The sequence below is a fragment of the Beta vulgaris genome, chromosome 1 (genome assembly GCF_026745355.1).
Source record: "Beta vulgaris subsp. vulgaris cultivar EL10 chromosome 1, EL10.2, whole genome shotgun sequence".
Classification (NCBI taxonomy): Eukaryota; Viridiplantae; Streptophyta; class Magnoliopsida; order Caryophyllales; family Amaranthaceae; genus Beta; species Beta vulgaris.
In genome coordinates this window covers 35,520,390-35,544,266 of record NC_079202.1, presented here as the reverse complement: position 1 = coordinate 35,544,266, position 23,877 = coordinate 35,520,390, and the positions used below count along the sequence as shown (strand labels likewise).

Sequence of the window (23,877 nt, the reverse complement as noted above, 5' to 3'; positions counted from 1 at the left end):
GCCCCAATGGTAAAACCAATCAAAATTAGTTTTACTATTTTCTAGACCAACCCAAAACCATCCCATTGTACATGCTAGACTTTAGTATATGTACATGAGGTCTCAGGATCAAACCCCTATACGAGGAATGATAAATGTCTAACCGATAGATATTTGCCAAACATCTAACATTTATGTGGCAGCACACAAGTGGCACACATGTCATGATATTATTTGTCTAAAAAAATACTTCTACAATTTTTAAACTTGTATATCTCAAAAAATATGTTTTTAAAAAACTATAAATTAGACCAATATTCATATATTTTTATTCTCTACAACTAGACATCCAATTTGATATAATTTCATCATATTTTTATTTTATCCTTATCTATCTATTATTTATATATGTAGAAAATATAGTACGAACACTATTTGTTTATACACAAACAACATATGGTATTTCTGTACGAACAGATGTGTTAGGAAATATTACGAACACTATCGGTTTATACACAAACACTATCTGTTTATACACCAACAACATATATTGATACACAAACAACATATGTTGATACACAAATCACATATATTGTATGCATAAACAACATATAGTGTTTCTATATAAACAGATAGTGTTTATATTATAATGGTTAGAGAATAATAAAATAAAAATATGATGAAATTATATCAAAATGGATGTCTATTTGTAGAGAATAAAAATATATGAACATTGGTGTTTTTTTTTTACAACATATTTTTTTGAGATAGACAATTCTAAAAATTGCAAAAGTAATGTTTTTTGGACAAACAATATCATGAATGTGTGCCCCCTTGTATGGTGCCATATTGATGTTAGATGTTTCTAAATGTCTAACTGTTAGACATTTATCATTCCTCCATACTATGCATGTAATTTCTAAATTTTTTTAATTTTATGTGAATTACATGAACTAAAACTCCCTAAGAAGAGCGCCACATGCTCCGTTCCTTGTTTAGAAACATCTTTTTAATATATTTATATATATTTTTCATGTTAGAACGGTGCATGTGGCGCTCTCTCTAAGGAAGAGTTTAATTCATGTAATTCACGTAAAATTAAAAAAATTAGAAATTTTAGTATAGGTTTTGATCCCGTGACCTCTAATTCAAACATTATAATTTTTATCACTAGACCAAGTTATATTTAGTGTTATCATTTTAAAATATAATAGTAATAATTGAATTTTTTTCTTACCCGGAGCATAGCCCGGACATAATAACTAGTTATTATTTATAATGGATACAAAATTCAAAATTGGGTTCCCTTTAAGAATTACTAGTCGCTTATGCATGCAATGCATGTGTCAATCATCTTATGTAGCTATATGTACGAATGTATATATTTTTTTATCTAAAATTGTTTTGTTAGTGATGTAACTTATTGAGGTTCTTTTGTAGATGTTATTAATTTTTTAAATTAAAGATGATCGATTTTTAATTGTTTTTTTACTGTCACAGAACATTCGATCGATGATTTGATAATTCCTTACGAGAGACTTTTATATAGTTCTTTAACGATTATAAATGTTAATAAACCATATTGTAAATACGAACTATTATGTTGTCACAGTATATCACTATCTTTTTTTATTGAAGATTCTAGTTGATTGTGTCAATCTATTTTGTCAAGTTATTAATGGTGATTGCATATTTCATTTTTTACTTAGGGCGTGTTCTCTTCGGCATAAAACAATTGAACTGAACTCAACTGATTTCAACTGAATAGAACTAAACTAAACTGAGTTGATTGCAACTGAACTGAATTAAATTATAACTAAAAGTAGTGATGATAATATAATATTATTTAATTAATAATAGATTCATAAAAATGATTTATTAATACTCCCTCTGTTTTCTAAAGATCTTCCCTCTTTCCGTTTAAGGGTGTTTCCAAAAGATCTTCCCACTTTTGCTTTATTCCTTATTTGGCAAAACAAATTTCCCTATTTACCCTCTCATGTCACTATCATATGGTCCACCATTACATTATTAATTCAATTTTACTCCCTTTCTCTCTCCTACTTTAACCCCTTTTAATTTGTTTATTTATCTTAACCCCTTTCTCTCTCCTACTTTACTCACACCATGCCCCACACAACTTGATTTTCCTTGGTATCTGTAGGAACAGTAAGTGGGAAGATCTTTAAGAAACGGAGGGAGTAATAAGTTATTAAATAAAATAATAATAAATTATTGTGAGATAGATGGAGAAGTCTGTAATAAACAGATAAACTAATAATGTGACGAACAAAATTAGAATATCGAAATATAGAATATACTTTATCACCCAACGCTTTTAAAAAGAATGTTACAAATTAATATGATGTGTACATTATTTTTAACAATTTTGAATTTTTTTAAAAACTACAAACTACATACTTGCAATGCTAAAACTAAATTAAATACTTATAACTTTCGGATTCTTGGCCATTCTTTGCCACTAGGGTTTAGCTTTTACTTCACCTCTCCCTCCAATTTCAAGTCTTGAAAATTTCCATATTTTTTACTTTAATTTTCCAAAAACTTCAAAATCTTTCCTTTTTTAAAAAATCTTTTTTCTTTGTCGTTGATCAGTTATTTTGATTTTTCTAGGTTTTGCGACAGATTGATGATTTTAGTATGATTTTAATGAATATTTTTTCTTAATTTGATCATACGTCATTGTTTAGTTTACAAATGGTTGGTAAATTGACTCATCGAATCTCATTAAACCACCAATATAATACTGCTTCATTTTTCCAGATATTCGGTGGTTGTTCACACTTCACTGTATTGTGGGTCAAAACCCTATATACTTAATGCACCAGTTATCTGAATAATAATAATTATAATCATGATATTAATATTTATAATAGTAATAGTAATAGTAATAGTAGTAATAATAATTATTACTATTATCATTGTTTCATTATTAGAGAATTAACTTACTGAACTGAACTAAACTAAACTGAACTGAACCGATTGCAACTGACCTGATTGCAACTGAACTGAAAATAAGCTGGGGAGAACAGACCCTTACTCATATGACAAGTTACATTAATTCTCATTTTCAATTTTTTTTTATAAAAAGAAAATATTGTTTTATATTATTAAAGGGTATTCTAGTTGTTTCAAAGGATGACACCACACCTCATCCCTTAGCTTATATAATAGAGATCAAAGAAAAAAACATCCCTTATCTTTAGTTCAATTCAGTTCAGTTCAGTTCAGTTCAATTGCAATTAGTTCAGTTTAGTTCAATTGCAATCAGTTCAGTTCAGCTCTAATTTTCTTTTTTATTAGTTATAATTTAATTCAGTTTAGTTTATTTCAATTTAGTTAAGTTCAATTCGGTTTAGTTCGGTTGCAAGCAGTTCAATAATTCAGTTTAGTTCAGTTGCAATCATTTTAGTTCAATTGTTTTATGTCGAATAGAACATGCCCTCATACTCTATCTAATATTGTAATGCACAACTTATCCACCCACTTAAAACTTCTAACACCAACCAAATATGTATGAAATACTACCTTCGTTTTTTTTTACTCTTTTCAATCATGAACGTTTTTATTTAATTGTCACATTTTCGCTTTTTCCGTATACGATATCCTATCTCATCTTTTTACACCTTTCTTCGTCATATACCACACTACCCATGTTAATAATCCACCCATAACCTTCCCACCTACCTAATTTATCTTTCTCCCTCAATATTTTAATATTTTTTTTTACATTTTTCAAAACCAAATATTCTTTGGCTGAATTTTTTTCTTGCTTTTTGTAAAATTTTTATAATTCTCCTCCAAAGTAAGATGAAACAATTTTTTTAAAAAAAAAACGTCGATAAGTACGTAAGAAGAAATCTCCCTAGGACAATGGTGCTCCCAACACTGCTCCACTCCAAATGGCACAACTTTAGCGAGGTTATGGGCAACAATATTCTCATCCCTCTTGACATGGCTAAAACAAATAGAATTAAAACTTGTACTCAAAGAAATAACATCACCTATAATGAAATCTAAATTAGAGAAGAATAAAGCGGCTTTAGAGAGCCTAGAAATTACAACTTGAGCATCACACTCAATGATCACAGCCAACAAGCCATGCGCCTTGGTGAGACGAACAACAAAGAGTGCGGCTTTGCACTTGGCTATATCAGGAGGCCAGCAGACCCTTTGTCTCCTTACTCTCGCAAACACAATTGTGCCCGTAGGGTCTCTCGCTACAGCTCCCATTCCCGCGCAGCCATCGGAACTCAGATGCACATCTGCATTGATCTTGAATGTGCCTTGCGGAGGTGCACACCAATGTGTTGCGCTGACGGGTGCAACCCTCCCTGGCTGCCCATAGATTCGAGTAGTATACTCGTTGTGCTCCTCAACTCGCCTCCCCACTCGTTGGCTCACCACCACTGGAGGTTGAGCAACATTCTCAAATTAAAAACAAAACGGTTGCGTTCGGCCCAAATATTCCATGCCAAATAACTCCCGCGCTCACCATGGCTTCGCAGCCATGCCTCATCCATAATGTTTGGATGCGAGGGCATGAAAAGATAGCGTGGTGCGTCGTCTTGGCCGCATCATGGTACCAAGGGCAGCTCCCGTCATCAAGCAAATAACGGGCCCGAAGGATCTCCCTCGATGGTAGTGTATTTGTGCAATATCTCCACAAAAAGTGTCTCACCTTGGGTGATACATCAAAATTCCACAAAACAACCCAAGCTCGATGAAAATCATCTAAATTGCCCCCTTTCCCTAGCATATATGCCGTTTTCACCAAATAGAGACCATCTTTTGAGAAAGCCCAAATTAACTAGTCCTTTACCGCCCTAGAACTCAGTGGTATTGATAAGATACGTGTCTTATCTCTCTCCCCAAAATTCCTTTCTAGACACTCAACATTCCACTCTTTCGTCTCATTATCAATCAAATCATGCACCACATTCAAACCATCCACTCTGTTGCTCTCAATAAATCTCCCTCTTTCATCTCCTATCCAAGGCTCACTCCATATGTCGTTATCGTGACAATCATAACATATCCAATTTCTATATGTCTACTATTTCTTAAAAAAATTAACTGTGCTGTGTCTACTTAATTTATAGAGATTGTCAAATAAAATATTTTAGAAATTTGTATGTTGGCTTAAGCAGGGTGGTGAACTGGTAATAAGATATAAAAAAAGGCACAATATGAACTCTATACCAATTGTACAGCCCACTACTTGTGATCTTCATACACACATTGCTATCTAACGTATGTCCATAAATACTTGCATAATTATACGATTAAAAATGCGTGCCATGTGTCCACCAAACAGCAGGGTGTTCATTTCCGTTAATCCGATCCGAAATTTCGGATCGCCGAAAATTTCAAGTTGAGAAAAACGCGATCCGAATTTGATATGAAAAAATCCGAAAATTTAGATCATATTTAGTGGATATCTAAAAATTAAAAAAATGATTTTTTTTATAGGAAAAATACATAAAATAAGTTTCTGATTAGGTAGATATTTTCGAATGTGCGGTCATGGAATCAAATATTTTCGAATACCTCTCTTTAAAAACATATATTTTCGGATATGTCGAATCAAATATCCGAAAAAATCTCCTTATTTTAGATATTTCTGGAATCTAAAAATTGAAAATTCCTAATTCATAAATGATCTAAATTTTTTCAAATATTCAAATAAGATCAGAGTTTCGATTGATTGGATCGGATCGATTAGATCACGGTGAGATGAATCAATAGGATAATGCACACCCTCACCAACCCCCCCCCCCCCCCCTCATTGACATCCCTCATTGACATCACGTGTCATCCATATCTTCATGCGTTTTCGTCATTCATTGCACTAGTCCAATGATCTGTAAACTCTAAAGCTTAAATCAAACGGTCGAGCACAAACAATATTTTCGATAACGACAAAATCTTACCGAAACACTTGTTGCCTAACAACTCCTCTTTGGTCAAAGTTAACACTTGTTAATTATACTAATTTATTTTGTCCTAGACAATATAGGAATCAAACTAAATTATTCAATTATAGCTTTTGTGCTTTCTTTAATGGTGCAAAATCATCTAAAGAACGTGTATTGATGACTATAACTAGAATAAATTTTAAGTGATTTTACTTCAATTGTACGAACTTCTTGGTTGTCATTACTATAGTTATTAAAGATTTTAATTGCTTAAAGTTAGTTATAACGGTGTTTTCACGTGGCACGAGGTACCATATGTTAGAAAAGTACCATCACTCTCCTCACCAACCTTCAAATACTTTGTGAAAAATAAAAAATTCCTACAAATTTGAACACATTGATACCCTGCCTATTTCAATTTTTTTAGTTCCTAATTGTGAAATTTCCGGAAGAACATAAGATGAATAAATTAAAGTTTGATGTTCCGGTTATGCACTACAAGAATGTATACAAAAATAAATGAATTGTCTTTTTGCTTAAATGGTGTTTTTCTTGTAGACCATGTATATCCAAGCCTTGAATTAATATATAGATGGTGTTTTTCCTTGTTGTGCATTACCAAAACATTAACTTGTATTTTATTATTTTCAGATATCTAGATGAAAACAAGTACTCCCTCCGTCTCAAAATATAATTTGTGTTTCTTTTTGCACAGTCTCCAACAAGTACCTTTAACTTATGACATTTTTTTATTTCGTATTAGTAAAACGTATAAAAAGTTGATATTATAAATGTACAAATTGAGATGAATCTAACAAGACTCCACATGAGTTTATTATTTTTATACATTAATGAGAATATTTGGTCAAAGTTTGTAAAATTTGACTCCCAAAATAGAGACAGGAACTATATTTTGAAACAGAGGGAGTACTAAATATATTTTCCAACTTAGTGTTAGTTTTGAGAAATTCATAAATTATAACAAAACTACTCTATTTGTAATTGTATAATTACTATTTCATAGTTTTATTTTTAACTTCTTAAAGTAAGCATTTTAAATTGCGTATACTACCTCCATAATTTTTTGTTCTCCCCAAATACTCTTAAAAAGAAACTAAAAATTAATGGTTAATGGTGCGTCATTAGAGTCTCATAACTTGGTTTTCATGAAGGGAAAACTAAGTCTTGGAAGAACAAAAAAAAAAAAAACAAAGGTATTATCAATTTGCTTTACTTAATAAAATTGATTTTATTTGACTAAATTTGCCACCGTTTGCTATGTTCATACTTTGTTTTTTTAATTCCCATAAGGGTGGGAGAGTTTTTTTTTTTATTTTAGGAAAAGATTAATTTCATTATTAAAGGCATATGACTTCTACAATAGATATTAAAGAAAAAAAATTCATATTTCATCAAATAAATTTCTTCTTTTTTGTAACTATAGTGACAATAAACCAATCTGGCAATAAGCATATTCTCTGTTTATTCGCTGAATGATGCAGACTTCTAATTCTATCATTCTAGCATAGTCTTGAAAAGGGATATATTTATTTCATCATGTAATTAAATGACAAACGTCAATCTAATACCGATTGCAAAATTGTAGATAACAACAAAACAATGAACTACATCTTGAATAGCAAACCCTGACTTTCCATAAAGGTAGAAAAAGAAACTCAAATTTCAAACTCTCATTAAAAGAGATAAATTACCCAGGCCAATTGTTGGATACAAAAGTGTCAAAAAGAGAGAAAAATGTGGATTATTAATGGAAAAAATAGAAAAACGTAATAGATACAAAAAAAAAAAAAAATTTAGGTACCACGATAAAAAAAAGGATGTTAAAAGCCCCAAATTGCTTGAAAATTCAAATAGATTTAAATTTTTCATGGGAGAGTTGAGAATAAAATTGGCATAAAAGTAGAAATAGTTTCTTAAACTAAAAAAAGCATAGATGTATAATTTTCTTACTCACGTCTAAGAACATAAATGAGTGTTAAATCAATTTACTATGAGTTTGAATAATTCATGCTTCCAAACGACACATATTGTTTATTAAACTAAAAATTGATTTCATTCGAATATTAAATTAGATTGATAATTAGGGTTTCTTGTTAGAATATAGTGACAAAATTACTTGTTATTGTATTAAAAGGCATTCGAATATCAAAAAAGCTTTCTAGGGGTTAGTTCTTGGACTGACTTAATTTTCTAATTAAAAAATAAAAATAATGTTCTTATTTATTGCATATATTTTCATTGCATATGAAATGAGACAAAGGGATTCCAACTCATAATAAAATTTTAGTCATAAAAACTATAAATTGATAATTTTACTCGTAATTAGAAACTATCACAACAAATGTCCTAACTTTACCAAAGGTGGGGTAATAAGAATTTAAATCCTCAACCAATGATTGGAAGGTGAAAACTCTATTACAGCCTCCACATGTTCCTTTGGTCATTACTCATTATTCTCTTGAATGCAAATATAAGGTTTTTTTATTTGAAGGAGCATGTATATGGGTTTTACTTTGTTGAATGACCACTATTCAAATTTAAAGTGTCGCCTCTAGGCATGCATGAGAGATTATGTATCTTGATAATGATACCTACATAGGGAGTCAATTTTTGTGTTATCGGTTAGTTTAATGCAACTTGATCGTAATGTTCACGATCAGTGGGAATCTAAGTGCATATGCACATAGATTTATCTCTATCCCCTATTCTTATAACTGTCTGATAATAAAACCCGTATCACTGTCTACTTAATTCTTATGAAAGAATAAATAAAAATGAGCCTTAATTCCCCATCATCTATTATAATAGTTTGTTTCTAAATCCATTCCAAAACTATATTTAAAACCCATTTTGAAAACAAGTTTCTAGCCTAAGTACTTAATCTACTAAATCAATTAAAACTAGTTAATTATCTCATGTATGTCAACATGCCTTGAATATTGTATTTAGGATAGAAATCAAGATAAAAAAAAAAAAGTGTCACATAGGCCGCTCAATTGGCATGCATGCACCTAGCGTTGTTAGTGTGCGTAGGCGAAGTAAGGATGCGTCACGCGCAAGTATGCTTCTCAGTAACGCAAGTACGCTTCTTAATAGCGGACGCACGTCTTGGTATCGTTGATCGCATAGCCATTGTGCATGACGTGTAGCACTTGTGCATGCTACGAGGTGTGCATGCGTGAAGCAAGAGCTGTGGTGACGTCTTCGACTTGTTTTCTTACCCCTGTTTTTAAAATATTACTCCCTCTGTACCAGAATATTCTTTATAATTTCCTTTTTCATCTGTCCCATAATACTCTTTACATTTCTTTTTTTTTTTAGATATGATACACTGTTATTTTAATACTTCTACTTTTTAACTGTTGGCCCACACTCTCTCTCTTCCCAATAAAGTAATATCACTCCTACTACCTACTAACTCTAACCATTGGCCCACACTCACTCTCTACCAAATAAAGTAATATTATTTTTACTATTTACTAACTCGTATTACATCTACCTTCACTAGTACAGAAAAGGCAATTTGCGTCGGATGTGAGGCGCCTATTTGCGTCGGACTCTGGTGCGACGCCAAAGCTCTCGACGCAAATGACTCAGAAACGATCTGCGTCATATGCGAAAACGACGCAAATGGTTCAGCTATTTGCGTCGCACTCGTATACGGTGCGACGCAGATGGCTATTCCAGCCCAATTCAGAGTAATATAGAGGGTAATGTGCGTCGCACATTGCCTAGGGTGCGACGCACATTAGTGATTTGCGTCGCACCTTGGGCTATGTGCGACGCAAATTACTATTTTAATAAAAAAAAAAATTTTTTTTTAAACCTAGAATATACTGCAAAGATGATTATCTAACAGTAGAAGAGTAGGAGGAAAAACGAGGTGAAAAATCTAATTTGCATTCGAACAGAGCATTCGAACAGAAACTTCAAATGACCACAACCAAACTTCAATTAAAAAATGACAATGAATGTGTAGAGATAGATCTGGAAAAATAAAACTAATAAAAATACCGTACAAAAATTCGAATAGATCTGGAAAAATAAAAACGAAAATGCTGGAAAAATATTACAATAATTCATAAAAACAAATCTGGAAAAATGAAAACGAAGATGCAGCGAAAAATGTTGGAGCTTCCTTCGCATCTTGACCTTCCTTCTCGATGTTATTTTTGGAGTCTTCAAACAAGGTCTTCAAACAAGATCTGGAATCGCTCCTTGTGAAGTTCGTTGCGAAAAATGAAAACCGAAAAATTCACGAAATGAAAAAATGAGGTCTTCAAACAAGATCTGAAAAAATGACAAATTACAAACAATTAAGACATACGAAAAACAAGAAAAAGAAAAATAAATAACTTACCTTATTTTTGGAGTGCGAAGAACGAAATCACTCTTTGTGAAGTTCGTTGCTAATCGAATGTTGCTGTGCGAAGAACGAAATTGTTGATGTGAAAACGAACGAAATGAAGTTCGAATGATAGATTCACGAAAATGAAAAAATGAGGTCTCAAACAAGATCTGAAAAAAATGACATATTACAAACAATTAAGGCATGCGAAAAACAAGAAAAAGAAAAAGAAAATGACAAATTACCTTCGAATGATAGATTAACGGATGCAGACGAAATTGTTCATGTGAAAACGAACGAAATGAAGTTCGTTCTTTGAACAAGTTACCGCACTGTGGAATTGTTGATGTGAGAACTCACGAAATGGAGTGAGAGAGGAAGAAGAAGGAAGAGAAAGAGAGAGAAGAGAGAGAAGAGAGAGAAGAAGAGAGAGATGACGGCAGCTGAAATTAGGTTAAGGAAAGAAATGGGAGAAGGAGAGAGAGAGGAAAGTGATAGGAAGCGCGCGGCCCTGAAATGTTTAGGTTAAGGATTTTTTAGTTTTTAGGTTTAAACCCAAAAACACGCGGGTTATGGGCCGCGAATCTGCGTCGGACGGGTCATGAAGTCCGACGCAATTTGGGCTTTTGCAACGCACTAAATTAACATGCGACGCAGATCTGCGAAGATGTGCGTCGCACCCTTCTTCGCGTGCGACGCAAATGACCTTTTGCGTCATTTCCGTTTCTGTGCGACGCAAATGAGGGGACGCAAATCGTCATTTTTCTACTAGTGCTTTTCAATAAAATAATAATTGATAACCAAACAATTTAACATCTAAAACTACGTGGCTTATTCAGTGTCAGGAGTATTCTCGGACAGAGGGAGTATATAATTAAATACGAGAACTTTTCAACAATTTTTCATATAATTTTTTCATTGAGCAGCAGGTAATAGCCTAGTGGTATTGGCATCACCTCCGATCTCAGAGATCCTGCGATTGAATCTCACCCCTTACAAAGAAGGATTTCAATTTCCTCCCTCCTTACAAGGAAATTCATCGTACCTCAACATATATATATATATATATATATATATATATATATATATAAAATTCTTCATTCTTTTTTAGTTGCAATAATTTAACTTTTACAACATTCATGTCACTTTAACCATAGTTTGTAATTGATATAGAAGGAAAAATATACTCCCTCCGTTTCATATTAATTTACTCACTTAACTTTGGGGGAGCGAGAATCAAGGAGGAAGTACAAAAGTATGAGAGAGAAACTGTAAAGATGGAGAGAGAAACTGAAAAGTGTGAGAGAGAAACAAAAGAGTGTGTTAAAATATTAAAAAAGTGAATGACATGGGTGGAAAAAGAGGAGAAAATAGATGTGATATATTACCAAATATAGAAAAGACAATAGTGTGCAGACTAAAAAGAAAAGGACTAAAAAAAAAGTGTGTATATAAAAAAGAAACTGAGGGAGTATATCTTAATAAATTATTTGAAATATCTATTTTCAAGATATATATACTTTTATAATATTTTTTACTATCAATGCTAATACTAGTCATAGTGTTGCATTGACTAGCTCAAAAGTCAAACTTTTACGACTAAATGGTTAATGGAGGAAGTAGTATTTCAAATCTAGTTTATCTCTATCCACATATTAATTATCAAAATAATTGATTATCAAATATTCAGATCAATAACTAGTTTAATTTTTTTTAACATAAAAGTCCACTTTAGAATGTAATATCTAACTTACTTCCTCCGTTTCTTTTTACTCGCTACACTTTCCATTATGGGAAGTTTTACATTACTTGCTACACTTTTTTTTTTGGTAATAAACTCTCTCTATCTCTCTCCTTCCACATGGGTCCCTTTTCTTTTTACTCTCTACCTCTCTCTTCTCCAAAAATTGCCTAGGAGTCCGTGAAATGAGAAGTGTAGCGAGTAAAAAGAAACGGAGGAAGTAATTACTTTGGTTTTCTTTGGCAATACTAGCTGAAAATATCTTGAAAATGATAAGTCAACTAAAACTTAAGATAAAACTGAAACTCATAAGGTGCTAAAACTGATAAGGTAGCTAATTAGTTTAACTGATTGACAAAATTAAATGCTTAAGTTGATAATTATTTTGGCAAAATTAGTTGTTATTGAGATTTAAAAAATATTTTCAAAAATTTCAGTCACGTGATTTTCAAAAGGTAAAAATAGTAACCTATCATTTAAGTCATTTTAACCACCATAAATTTTATTTTATGCACTCTCCAAACACTAATAATCCTTTTAGCATCTAAAATATATTAGCACCTTATTATTTAAGATAACTGAAATGCTTCCCAAACATAGCCTTTTTTATTATTTATAACGAGCATTCTATACATGTGATGCATGCGACAATATATTGATATTAACAGTGACATCAAAAAGTGTTAAATCTCACTTAATAGTGTAATATTTATGGTGAATATTGGTGAGCGTATGATTTTATTTATTTGCATTGCTCTAGTGTAAAGAGTAAATGAGTAATGTTTCCAGAAATGGCTATATCGAGGTAGGATATGTTATCTTGTATTTGGTAGATAACTCAACAACTCTCCTTTTAAACAATGATCTAGGTTATGTTTTTTATTTACTTAAAATACATATATTTTATAGGCATATTCAACGAGTAGTAGTTCAATTTAATTTCACTAGGTATTTGAGGTTTTTAGACATACTATGGTGAGTAGTGCTTCAATAAAAAAAAAATTATGAATTGGTATTATATGATGATGTATGCTTATCTCTTTAATAATTTATTATCCCAACTGATTGTGAGCTCCAAAAAATTAAAAAATAAATATTCTCTAAGTTTTTTAATTATATTTGATTTATTAATGCATGTTATTTGAAATAATTATCATTGCAACTAAGAATTTAGATGGTAAGAAACTCTGCATGTATTTGCTTTTATGATTGTTTGAAAATTGATTTAGTCACCAGTTCATATTTCAATTGTGAGTTTGTTCTTTTTACACATTTTTATGTATTTTTCTTGTAATGTCTTTTCTATTACCTATATTTTTAAACAATTAAGGAAGAATTCTCAAAAAAATTTCTTTATTATTTTTTTGTGAGATTAGCGATATATAAATCTTTTTATAGAGGGACACCATAACTCTTCCTTAACTTATACTACCCTCCGTTTTTTTATTTGCTACATTGTTGTGAACGGTTTTTTAAGGCATTATTTAATATCTCTTACTTCGCTTAAGTAAAAATTATAAAAATTTGATATTATGAATTTACACGCCGAGACGAATCTAACAAGACCACACATAACTACATTTTTACTTATAAAATAATCAAAATAATTGGTCAAAGTTACTCCCTCCGTTTCCTAAAGATCTTCCCACTTTCCGTTTAAGGGTGTTTCCAAAAGATCTTCCCACTTTTGCTTTATTCCTTATTTGGCAAAACAAATTTCCCTATTTACCCTCTCATGTCACTATCATATGGTCCACCATTACATTATTAATTCAATTTTACTCCCTTTCTCTCTCCTACTTTAGCCCTTTTTATTTGTTTATTTATCTTAATCCCTTTCTCTCTCCTACTTTACTCACATCATGCCCCACACAACTTGATTTTCCTTGATATCTGTAGGAACAGTAAGTGGGAAGATCTTTAGGAAACGGAAGGAGTAGTGACTTCATTCCTTAAACAATAATGTAGCAAATAAAAAAACGAGATAAGTGTTTTTCAGCACCAAATAAATAATAACTCATTTTTGCTAGGTCTCCCCTTTTCTGCTTGGCACAATGTTAGAGGATCCATCCCCCGAAAGCCCAAAAACATGGTTGGAAAAACAGCGGTCGAAACGTGGGCGAATATAATTTCCCTACTTTCTGTTTCGTATTCAACTTGTCGCCGATATGTCATATAATGGGGCCAGTACAGGCACCATCAAACTCAAATTCAGTTGGGCTAGAGTTACCCTCCTTTACTTTGACTATAAATATACTTTCAGCCTTCAGGCACCATCGAAGATTATCAATGCAATCTCCTGATTTGACTATAAATATACTTTCTAATTTGATTTGAAATCCTCCCTCGATTTAATCTTCGATGCTTTTTACATTCCACTTTCAACATTTTAATCCCTTTTCTTGTCTTTATTTGTTTGTTATATTTTCTTTTTAGAGTCAAAGTTTATCAATTTTGACTAATTTTAAGAAGTAAAAACATAGTGATGTTTAGTCTTATTAAATTCATCTCGATATGTAGTATGTTATCAAATTTTTATATATTTTACTTGGATAAATTCAGAGATATTCACGGGTTAACATAACGCCTTAAAGACCGTACAAAAGCAAATGTAACAAGTAAATAAAGACAAATGGAGTAAAAAAAACGTATTGTTATGACGTAATTTGATAGAATTATTTTTTATGTAAGTAGATACTTGAAGATGTAGTATTAAATCATTTAATTAATAATTATAATTATGCATGGAAAAGGTGAAAGTTTAAATAGAACACTAATTAACAAGTAGCTAATCCCGATTTTTCAAATCTCAAACAATATACTCCCCCCCACTTTTCAAAGATCTTCATATTCGAAATTTATATGATCTCCAACTACACTCATTTGACAATAATAATTTTTAAAAATAATGAAATATATGAGATTTTAAAAATAAACATTGATTGAAATCTAACAAAATCTCAAATATTTTTTTTTCACATATATAAATTATCATAAACTTTGACGAATTGACATGGTCCTCCTGTTCCTTTTGGATAGTCATAATTAGAGTATTTTGAGTCTTAAAAAAAGTCAAACTAGAAACTTTAAAATAGTATGGAGGGCGTAGAAACATTTTTAATTAAAAGCATAAAGGCTTGTAGAAATTATTGAGAGATACTCCTATCCATGAAAAAATATTGTAAAGAACACATAAAGGCTTGTAGAAATTTTCATTTCCTTCCCCCCTAAAATACTTAATTAAAAGCATGGAGCATGATAATACTTGGTTCCTCTCATACTTTTGAATTTTGATAAGATTTTTACTTTAGCTATTCTAATATATGAAAGGTACTCGCTAACGTTTTTTGACATTGAGAAAACGTACATTAATTAAACAAGGAAGTACATGCTAATACTAATACAATCAAACATAAATAAAGGAAAACCTAAAGGAGCTTTATGAGCTCTTACATACCCTAAAAAACAAAACTAAGTAAAAGCGATAAAGAGTCGCCTATTAAGGAGGGTGTCACTGGTCGATAGTTGGGCTGGTGGAGTCAAAATTCTGATGACGGATGGAAGTGATAGGAGAAGCGAGTGTCGTTCACGAGCTAGACAATGAACAACCAAAGGCAAGAACCGCATCTCGCCGCATGAGCAATCTCAACGAACTTCTAACACTTGGGATTCTCGCGTCCCTAGGTGACTCATGACTCTCTCTCTCTCTCGATAATATTTCATGTTCTCTGTAAGGTAGGAGAAACGGGGTGTGCTAAAATCCACCAAATGAAACTGGGGTGCCACTTGCATATTTGAATTTTTCAAGGCAAAGACTATGAAGGTCATTGGCGAGCGAAAAATACAGCTAAACATGGTGAGCTCCCGAACACACCTCCGGCCTTTAAAACCGGAAAATACAAGGTCCGACCATGAACATCGAATAATGCCTCGACCACATGAACACTTCACACCCTCGTGATTCACCCATTCCTACATCAAAAAAAAAAAAACCGGGGAATTTATTACGACAACATTACACCACCATCCCTTATCCAACTGGCAAACTTTTTTCAATTGCCATAACCAACAACATACTATAGCCTGAGCAACTCTAAAGCGACCAACTTACACTAACTATGAGATTAACCACACATACTGTGAAAAAAACCACTAACCTTAGAACTAGGGGGAAGGGGAAAGGGAAGCCCAAGGACTGGGGGGAGGAGAATGGGATGCCCGAGAAACAAAAACAACCAACAAAGGGGAACTGAACTGAAGAAATCGAACAGGAGATCATGACATGACAACTGAAAAACTCGAATGGTGCCTGACACAACTAGGGGAGGGGAAGGGGAAAGGGGAGTCTGACACAACTAGGGGGGAGGGGGAGGGGGAAGCCCGACGCATAACAGGGGGGAAAGGGGACGAGGAAGCCCACGAAACTGCATGGGATCGGGAAGGGACTACCTATGCACGATAGGGAAAGGGGACGAAATTCGATAACCACCAGAAAAGAGGAACATGACTAGCATAACTACGGGGGTGGGGGACTCACGACTACAATGGTTGCCTGGAAGAAAACCAGCAATACAGAACGAAACCTGAACCACAGAAACGAAAAACGAAAATGGAAAGAGAGAGGGCTCGACTGCCGGCGTGAGGGGCCCGAGGTGGCTCGTGCGACAGTCAAACCCGCTGGGGTGAATATTTGCGGCGGGGGTGTTTTTAGGGTTTGGAGTTTTTTTGGTGGTTATTAATATTATGTTGGGGTAGATATTGTTCCAACTTTACGAGGCCATGAAACAATTATTGGTACTCCATGATTTTAATACTTATAATTTCATCAATTGTACACTATGAGATTCACTTTTTAAAACCTTTCATATCAGTCGATGCATACAAACATTAGTTAACCATTAATATTATATCTTTAAATCATTATCCTTTTATAAAATTAAAAAAATAGACCGATCACATAATTCTTATTAAACATGGTAGTATAAATTAGTAGTCAGAGTAAAAATTATTATTTTAAGATAGAAAGGAGTAATATGTAATTTATTTTTAGTATGTAGAATTTTTATAAACATGCATCCTTCACCAACAAAATCCAACTAATTTAGAGACTAGTAGAGCAATCCTCAAACTCTTTTAGGTTGTAGGAATTGCACCATATAAAGCTAAAATTCCTGTGAAATACGCTAAATTATTAAGATAGACAATTATTTTTTCTTTAAAAAAACATATAAGAGGTAATATTTTTATATATTGTAAATAAAATTAAGTAAACAAACTCCATTTCATAATCTAGATCAATATTTTCGGCTAAAAGCACCTCGCTAATATAACGAGAATCAGTTCGAATCTAAGACATAATTATCACACCTTTTATAAATTAAAATGAGTATTATTATATATATTGACAAAAGGAATTGAAGGACCTCTACTATATATTGTTTTGAACAAAACATAAATACGATCAAAGAAAAGGAATCCAAATTTGAAACGATGATCATCTATTTATGTTACACCGACCTAGCCACGAACACATAACAAGAGCCAAACGAACTCCTCGTTCACCCCACTAGGCTTTGTACGTACTAATGTTTATGTGCGTGTGAACACATCTTAGTCGGCAACTGTTTTATAAATTTTCTCTCTAACTCCTTTTTATCATTTTTTCTATTTATATATATTATGTCACATGCTCGAATATAAACTCCTATTTTTATTTTTCAAAACTATATAATATCGAAATATTTTTGATATAACATGGCCAGATTCAGAGTAACAACCCTGTTAATTTAGCGGCTTAAAAAAACAAAAAAAATAAAAGGCACGAATCCATTATCCATGCGTGTGCGTGCTAGCATAAATAATCAAACTCTCATTTCAAAACCTTAATCTTCTGGAAAAATAATATATAGATTTTTTTTACAGAAGCTATATATATCTTTTTAAATTTGGGTAGTTCTCTCCAAATTAGTAGTTTTTTTGAGAAAAGAAAATAGAAGTAGAGGGTTACGTGTTATACATGTGTTTGTCAAAGGTGGCGAACCAAAGAGAGTACCAAGGCTTTCCTTCATCATCAAGCGGTGGCGGTAGAAGAATCAACGGTGGAGATGAGGAGAGAGAAAGCAGCACAACAACAGTGAGTACTGAAGAAGGGGTCAACATGGTGGTAGCTGATTATCAACAAGGAGGACTTTCTGAAGCTGAAGCTGAAGTTGCGGTGCGGCCGCCGCCCGTGTATCGGACTAATTGGGAGACTTCTGCTATGGTTATGGCTTTGACTGACGTCGTATCGGGCCGTGGTGGTGGTGAGTGGAGCGACGTCTATTCGTATGGCTACCCTGATACGTCGTCGAAGACGTCGGTCGGCCAAAAGAGAGGGAGGGAAGATACTGGTAGTGCAAGCGGTGGTGGTGAATTGGGGGATATTCCGTTCATGTATGGCGGTTTTGGTGGCAGCAGTGGTGGTCGAGGTGGTGGAGGAGAATCGTCAACAAGTGCAAGTGGTGGTAAGTACTCCCTCCGTTTTTTTTGGCAAAGTTTGCTTCATTTAAAAGTTTAATGTTAATTGCAACGTTTTATTAATTTGGTAGTATTTAGAATCTCTGCTCTAGGTCTGATTTTTTTCTATATCTATCTATCTCATCTTCACATGTTTTCTTAAAAATCAATGTTAGAGATATATGATAGATGTTACAACGATGCAAAATTAGGTTTGATATCACAAATTATAGCTCGGGTATATTTAACCCCGTAAACTTTAATTAGTATTCAAAATAATACGAATTATTGATCTTGATACGGTGAGGGTTATAAATTATATTGCATGAGTTATTTTCGATCCTTGAACCTTCAAGGAGTAGTTTCCAAATTTCTTTGTGAAGAAGAGTTTTAGAAAGAGAACTTGAGATTGACTACTAATCACCTGTGAGAAGAGGTGTTCCGAGCGTTATTTACAACATTTATCATTCTTAGGTTGATATTTGTGGTTTTTTAGCTACTAGTTAAAGTTTGTTTTGGTACGTGCCTCCGAGTCGTAGTTTATGATGTTGAGGTCAGTTTTACCCCACAACAACAATAGAATGGGAAATATCCCGTGAATTGTCGTTTTCTCTATGATTTTCCTAGTTTTGTAACAGTAATTCGTTAGATACGTTTATAACATGTGCGCTTGCCTTAATAGTAATGCTTCTTTATCAGCATTCAGCAATATGAAGTCATGTTATAGCACCCAAAAAGAAAAAAACAATAAAGTCATGTCGTTTAAAACTTTTAAGTACTTCGAAAAACAAGGAATATTCATCTTCTTCTTGCCAATTCTATCGTGATGGCGCAAGTTCTAATTAGATATCATTATGAAGTATTGATTTTTATCAACATGCTAATATCAGCATAATACAATAGTTCTAATATATTACAGTAGATTACCAAAATTACTAACTTTTTTCTGTCGGATTATTTATATGACAACTTATTACTACAGCTAGTAACCTTTTTCAGATTAACTAAATTGTTTTACTATGTAATCATAATATAATCTAGATTAATAAGGTTGGTGCATATACTTTTTCTATAATTTAATAGAAGTCGTAACAAATTATATTCAGTTGCAGAACTAGAATTTTTTTTTTTAGGAAGATCGATCGAGTCTATAACATTTCAAAGAAGTGGATGAAAAAAAAATTGACCTGACAAAGAAGATAAAGCTGGTTTTTGGAGTAGGGTTAATTAGTTAATCCCTAGCTCATACTCCCTTGTATTTTTTATATTTCCTACTTTAACTTTGCACGTTTGTCAATGTACTTATTCTACATTAAATATCTTTCATACATATTAGTAAAAATTGTAATAATTGAATATTAATACAATACTCATTGAGACGAATCAAACAAGATCTCACATGGTTATATTTTTTATCATATATTAAGAAAAATCTAAAAGATTCTCTCTAATTGTGAATAGTGTCAAGATTTTAAGGGTCTGTTCTCCCCATCTTATTTTCAGTTCAGTTCAATTCAGTTTAGTTCAATTCAGTTCAGATCAGTTCAGTTCAAATTAGTTCAGTTCAATTCAGTTCAGTTCAGCTCTTGACAATACTTTTACTCTCACATATCACTATTCATTTTATTTCATTTCAGTTCAGTTCAGTTCAGTTCAGCTGTTTTATGCCGAAGAGAACAAATCCTAAGTGAGAAAGATAAAAAAAATAAAAAGGGAGCATTATTTTATGTAATGAAGTGCTTTATTCTTTAAGTTTTCTTTGAGGTTGGATAATTATCCATTTCACTTCCCCTCAAAAAAAAAAAAAAAAAAAATTATCCATTTCACTTCCGGTTTAAAGAAGTTAACCTCAAGTCTTATCTTAATCGACGACCATTCTACTATATGATTCAACTAGTACGTAGTAAACTAATAAACTATGTCTAACTTAATTTTTTGTTTACTTCTCTACTCTCTCTTCCTTTTATCCTTTTTTTTTTCTTTTCTGTGTGCTAGAGAAGCGTTCTTTTACATTATTTGAAACAATAGTTTTACATCTTTATAATATTCATGCATAATGGGAAATACTAAATCCTCTTCATTTTAAAAGTTAATTTCTAAATCAAATGTTGAGAAATATGAATAAATTAATTTGAGTTCTACGCATAGAGAAACCAAAGTTACATGCATGACATAATTCTTTATCACCTTTCAATATATATAATCTATTTAGTATAATGAATTTCTCTATCAAATTCTATACATAGCTTCATTCATTTATCAACAAAGTGCATGTATTTGCTAGCTTAATCAATTTTCTATTTTTGGAAGATATTTAGTTCTTTACATAATTCATAATCTTTTTATAATATATAATTTTCAAGGGAGTTTTATATTATCATTATTAATAGATACGTAATGTAACAGGAGATGACCTACAATATTTATCCATAACTACCACTGCTCATGATTCATGACTTGTTCTCATCCATGATGATGATTCATGACTTGTTCTCAATGAGTGGCTTGGCTACTTTTGAACAAAGAAATGTGAATTCTTGAAAATAAAAACTTCCTTCATTTTAACGTAAGGATCGCGATGCTAATTGCATGTATTTCTTTATTTGTTCATGGTAAGAGTACGTCAATGAGCTAAGATATCTTCTCAACTTTAAAAAATAAAATTACATTGGTGATTTGGGGTTGATTTCTTGTTGAGTGCGTCTTAGGTGTAACATATTACATCATAATTTATTGTGTAATGTACATAATGACATAGAATTCAACAAAAATAACATGGACTGTATAAATGATGACATGAATCTTATGGGTAATGCTACATCTACCAGGTGGGTAGTTAACCAACTAGAAATAGAGCATTGAAAAAACTATTAGAACTGATGAGTTGTATTCCACTATTTATTTATTTCTATTAGTAGTGGATTGTTGACCCACTGGGTAGTTAAAGTTTTTTCCGAATTTTATGCCATTTTGTCATTCATTTCATGTCATTTTTTTTTTCTCAAAAGAAGCGGTGGTGTTTATTTGTCGTTATACCATAAATTAAGGCGTAACAATTAGATCCAAAAATATGTGTTTTTTGATCTATGTAGGTAAGACGGTGGGGATAACTTGTATATTGTGTCAATTTCTTCTAAGTCCAATAATAGTAATTATTTTTATCTGTGTAAGTATCGCTAAAAAGAATGGTAAAATTTTCATATCTTAACTTACATTACTTGCTAGTTGTCCTCTGTCTATTTTTATGGTTACACTGGCTTATTGAGATTCTCGATCTTATAAATGCACTTTTTTTATCATTAGTATCATTAGGCGTGTATTAGTTAAGATTTCATTAATCTGATACACATTGAACAAAGTATACCCACTTAATAATACTTTGTTATCTGTTGTCCACAGTGAAGGAGGAAATACACATACCAAGTCCAGTACAAACACAATCCCGTTCCCAATCCAGCTCCATTGTCAGCACCACCACAACAATCACCTCGTCCAGCCAACCACAACGTACAACCACCAATACCAATGCCTCGGCCAATGAAGAACCCCAAAGTGGAGAACGAAAACGACGATACAGGGGAGTCCGACAGAGACCCTGGGGCAAATGGGCCGCTGAAATACGCGACCCACACAAGGCAGCCCGAGTATGGCTAGGAACGTTCGACACAGCAGAATCTGCAGCACGTGCCTACGATGAAGCCGCCCTCCGCTTTCGTGGTAACCGCGCCAAGCTCAACTTCCCTGAATTCGTCCAATCCATCCCTCCACCTGCTCGCCCTTCCCTGCCAACGACTACCGGAATCTCACCTGTGCCAGTACCAGGATCAATATTCCCTACAAACAGAGTATCTCAGACAATCCATTTCCAACAACAGCAATATCCTTCACAGCATCAGCAACATCAACATCAACATCAACATCAGCATCAGCAGCAGCAGCAGCAGCAGCAGCAGCAGCAGAATACTGCTGATGTAGCAAGAGATTACTGGGAATACTCTCAACTATTACAAAGTTCTACTGATTTCAACTTTCCTGGCTTTGGTCACATACTATATCCTTCCATTTCGCGGGAATTAGTGGCTCCTGATCCTCCTGTCTCCTTTTCTTCTCCCTCGTTATCATTCTCATCAATGCCGGCTAACTTGCAGTATCCCCAGAATATCTCCGGTGAGCAAACAATGACTTTTCGGCCTCCAACACAAGGTAGCAATAGCGGCAGTTCGAGTTTTACAGAGAGTTATTGGCCTGAATCTAATCCTTATCAACCTCCGTCCTCTTCCAACTAAAATTTGAATTCTTTGGTACTTTCATATTGTGATTCATCAGATTCTGTTTTTAGGCGGGAAAATTTATAATGTTCTTTGCAATTACATTTTATTTTTGTATTCATCATGATTAACAATAGTTGGTTTATGGCTTTGGAGAAGTTTGAAGATCACCACGTCGGCATTGGTAGACGTAATGGTAGATGATGTAATAGGTGGGTTTATATATAGTAGATGGAGGGCGGGATTTAGAGACTATTTCTTTTGATTTTTTTTTTTTTTTTGGTTTTTTAATACGTGGGAGAGTTGTTAGCACTTGATGTCTTGATCACAATAATAATGTAAATTTGGATGTTGTAAACAAAAGCAAAGTTTTGCTATACAAAAGAGATTAATGAAAGAATATTAGTTGAACAAAGATTTCATGAAAATGAATGGATGATTAAGATTTTATTCTCCTCGGCTTATTAAGTTTCAGTAAAAGAATTAAGGAAAATTTTACATGTAGTTCAACTATTAACTTTTCTATATGGTATACTTAGATTTTTCTTACACATTGTAATCCTAAAACAAGTTACTAATTTCGCAGGCGAAGTTGTATTTTAAATGTTAAGTAGCTATTAGTTGAACTAACTTAAATTAATTAGTTGAACTTAAGTTAGTACCCTATCACACATTCATCCATCTCAATTCTCAACCTTCAAGATTAAAAATCCTTTTGTATGAGAACTCTTCATCTCCTATGTTAGCCCCAGTAAGATCGCCAAAACCAGTGCTCATCACAAATCTTTAGTTTGAAATTTGCAGCATTAGTTCTTGAATAATTCAATTGCGGGATTTTGTGAAGTTTTTGGAAATCCTGGTCAATTGGCGGTTTGGTGCTAATTAGTGATTTCTGGGTGTTTGATAGTGTAAGTTAATGTAGCGCTCAAGATCCCCTGTATCCCTGTATTTATGACAAAACAACTACATACAACGAATAATATTGACCCCATCCGGTCTCGGAACAAGTTCCCAAGTGTGCTGTTTAGTAAGAGCATTAAATTCCTCATGCATGGCGACATTCCAATTCGGATCTTGTAGGGCCAA

General features: G+C 32.8%; 1 protein-coding gene and 1 long non-coding RNA gene across 2 annotated transcripts; one reads left to right on the top strand and one right to left on the bottom strand.

Moving 5' to 3' along the window:
- Nucleotides 1–9,873: 9,873 nt before the first annotated feature.
- LOC104896114 (uncharacterized) lies at nucleotides 9,874–10,826 on the bottom strand. Its single transcript, XR_790400.4, has 3 exons — nucleotides 10,533–10,826; nucleotides 10,300–10,457; nucleotides 9,874–10,229 (listed from the first exon to the last, which is right to left on the bottom strand). It is a non-coding gene; the product is annotated as an uncharacterized LOC104896114 (long non-coding RNA).
- A 6,898-nt stretch (nucleotides 10,827–17,724) lies between these two features.
- On the top strand, nucleotides 17,725–22,912 carry LOC104896121 (ethylene-responsive transcription factor ABR1). The gene is made up of 2 exons (XM_010682827.4): nucleotides 17,725–18,531; nucleotides 21,923–22,912. Exons 1-2 carry the CDS (start codon nucleotides 18,045–18,047, stop codon nucleotides 22,807–22,809), a joined length of 1,374 nt encoding a protein of 457 aa, XP_010681129.1. The 5' UTR covers nucleotides 17,725–18,044; the 3' UTR covers nucleotides 22,810–22,912.
- The last annotated feature ends 965 nt before the right edge of the window (nucleotides 22,913–23,877 follow it).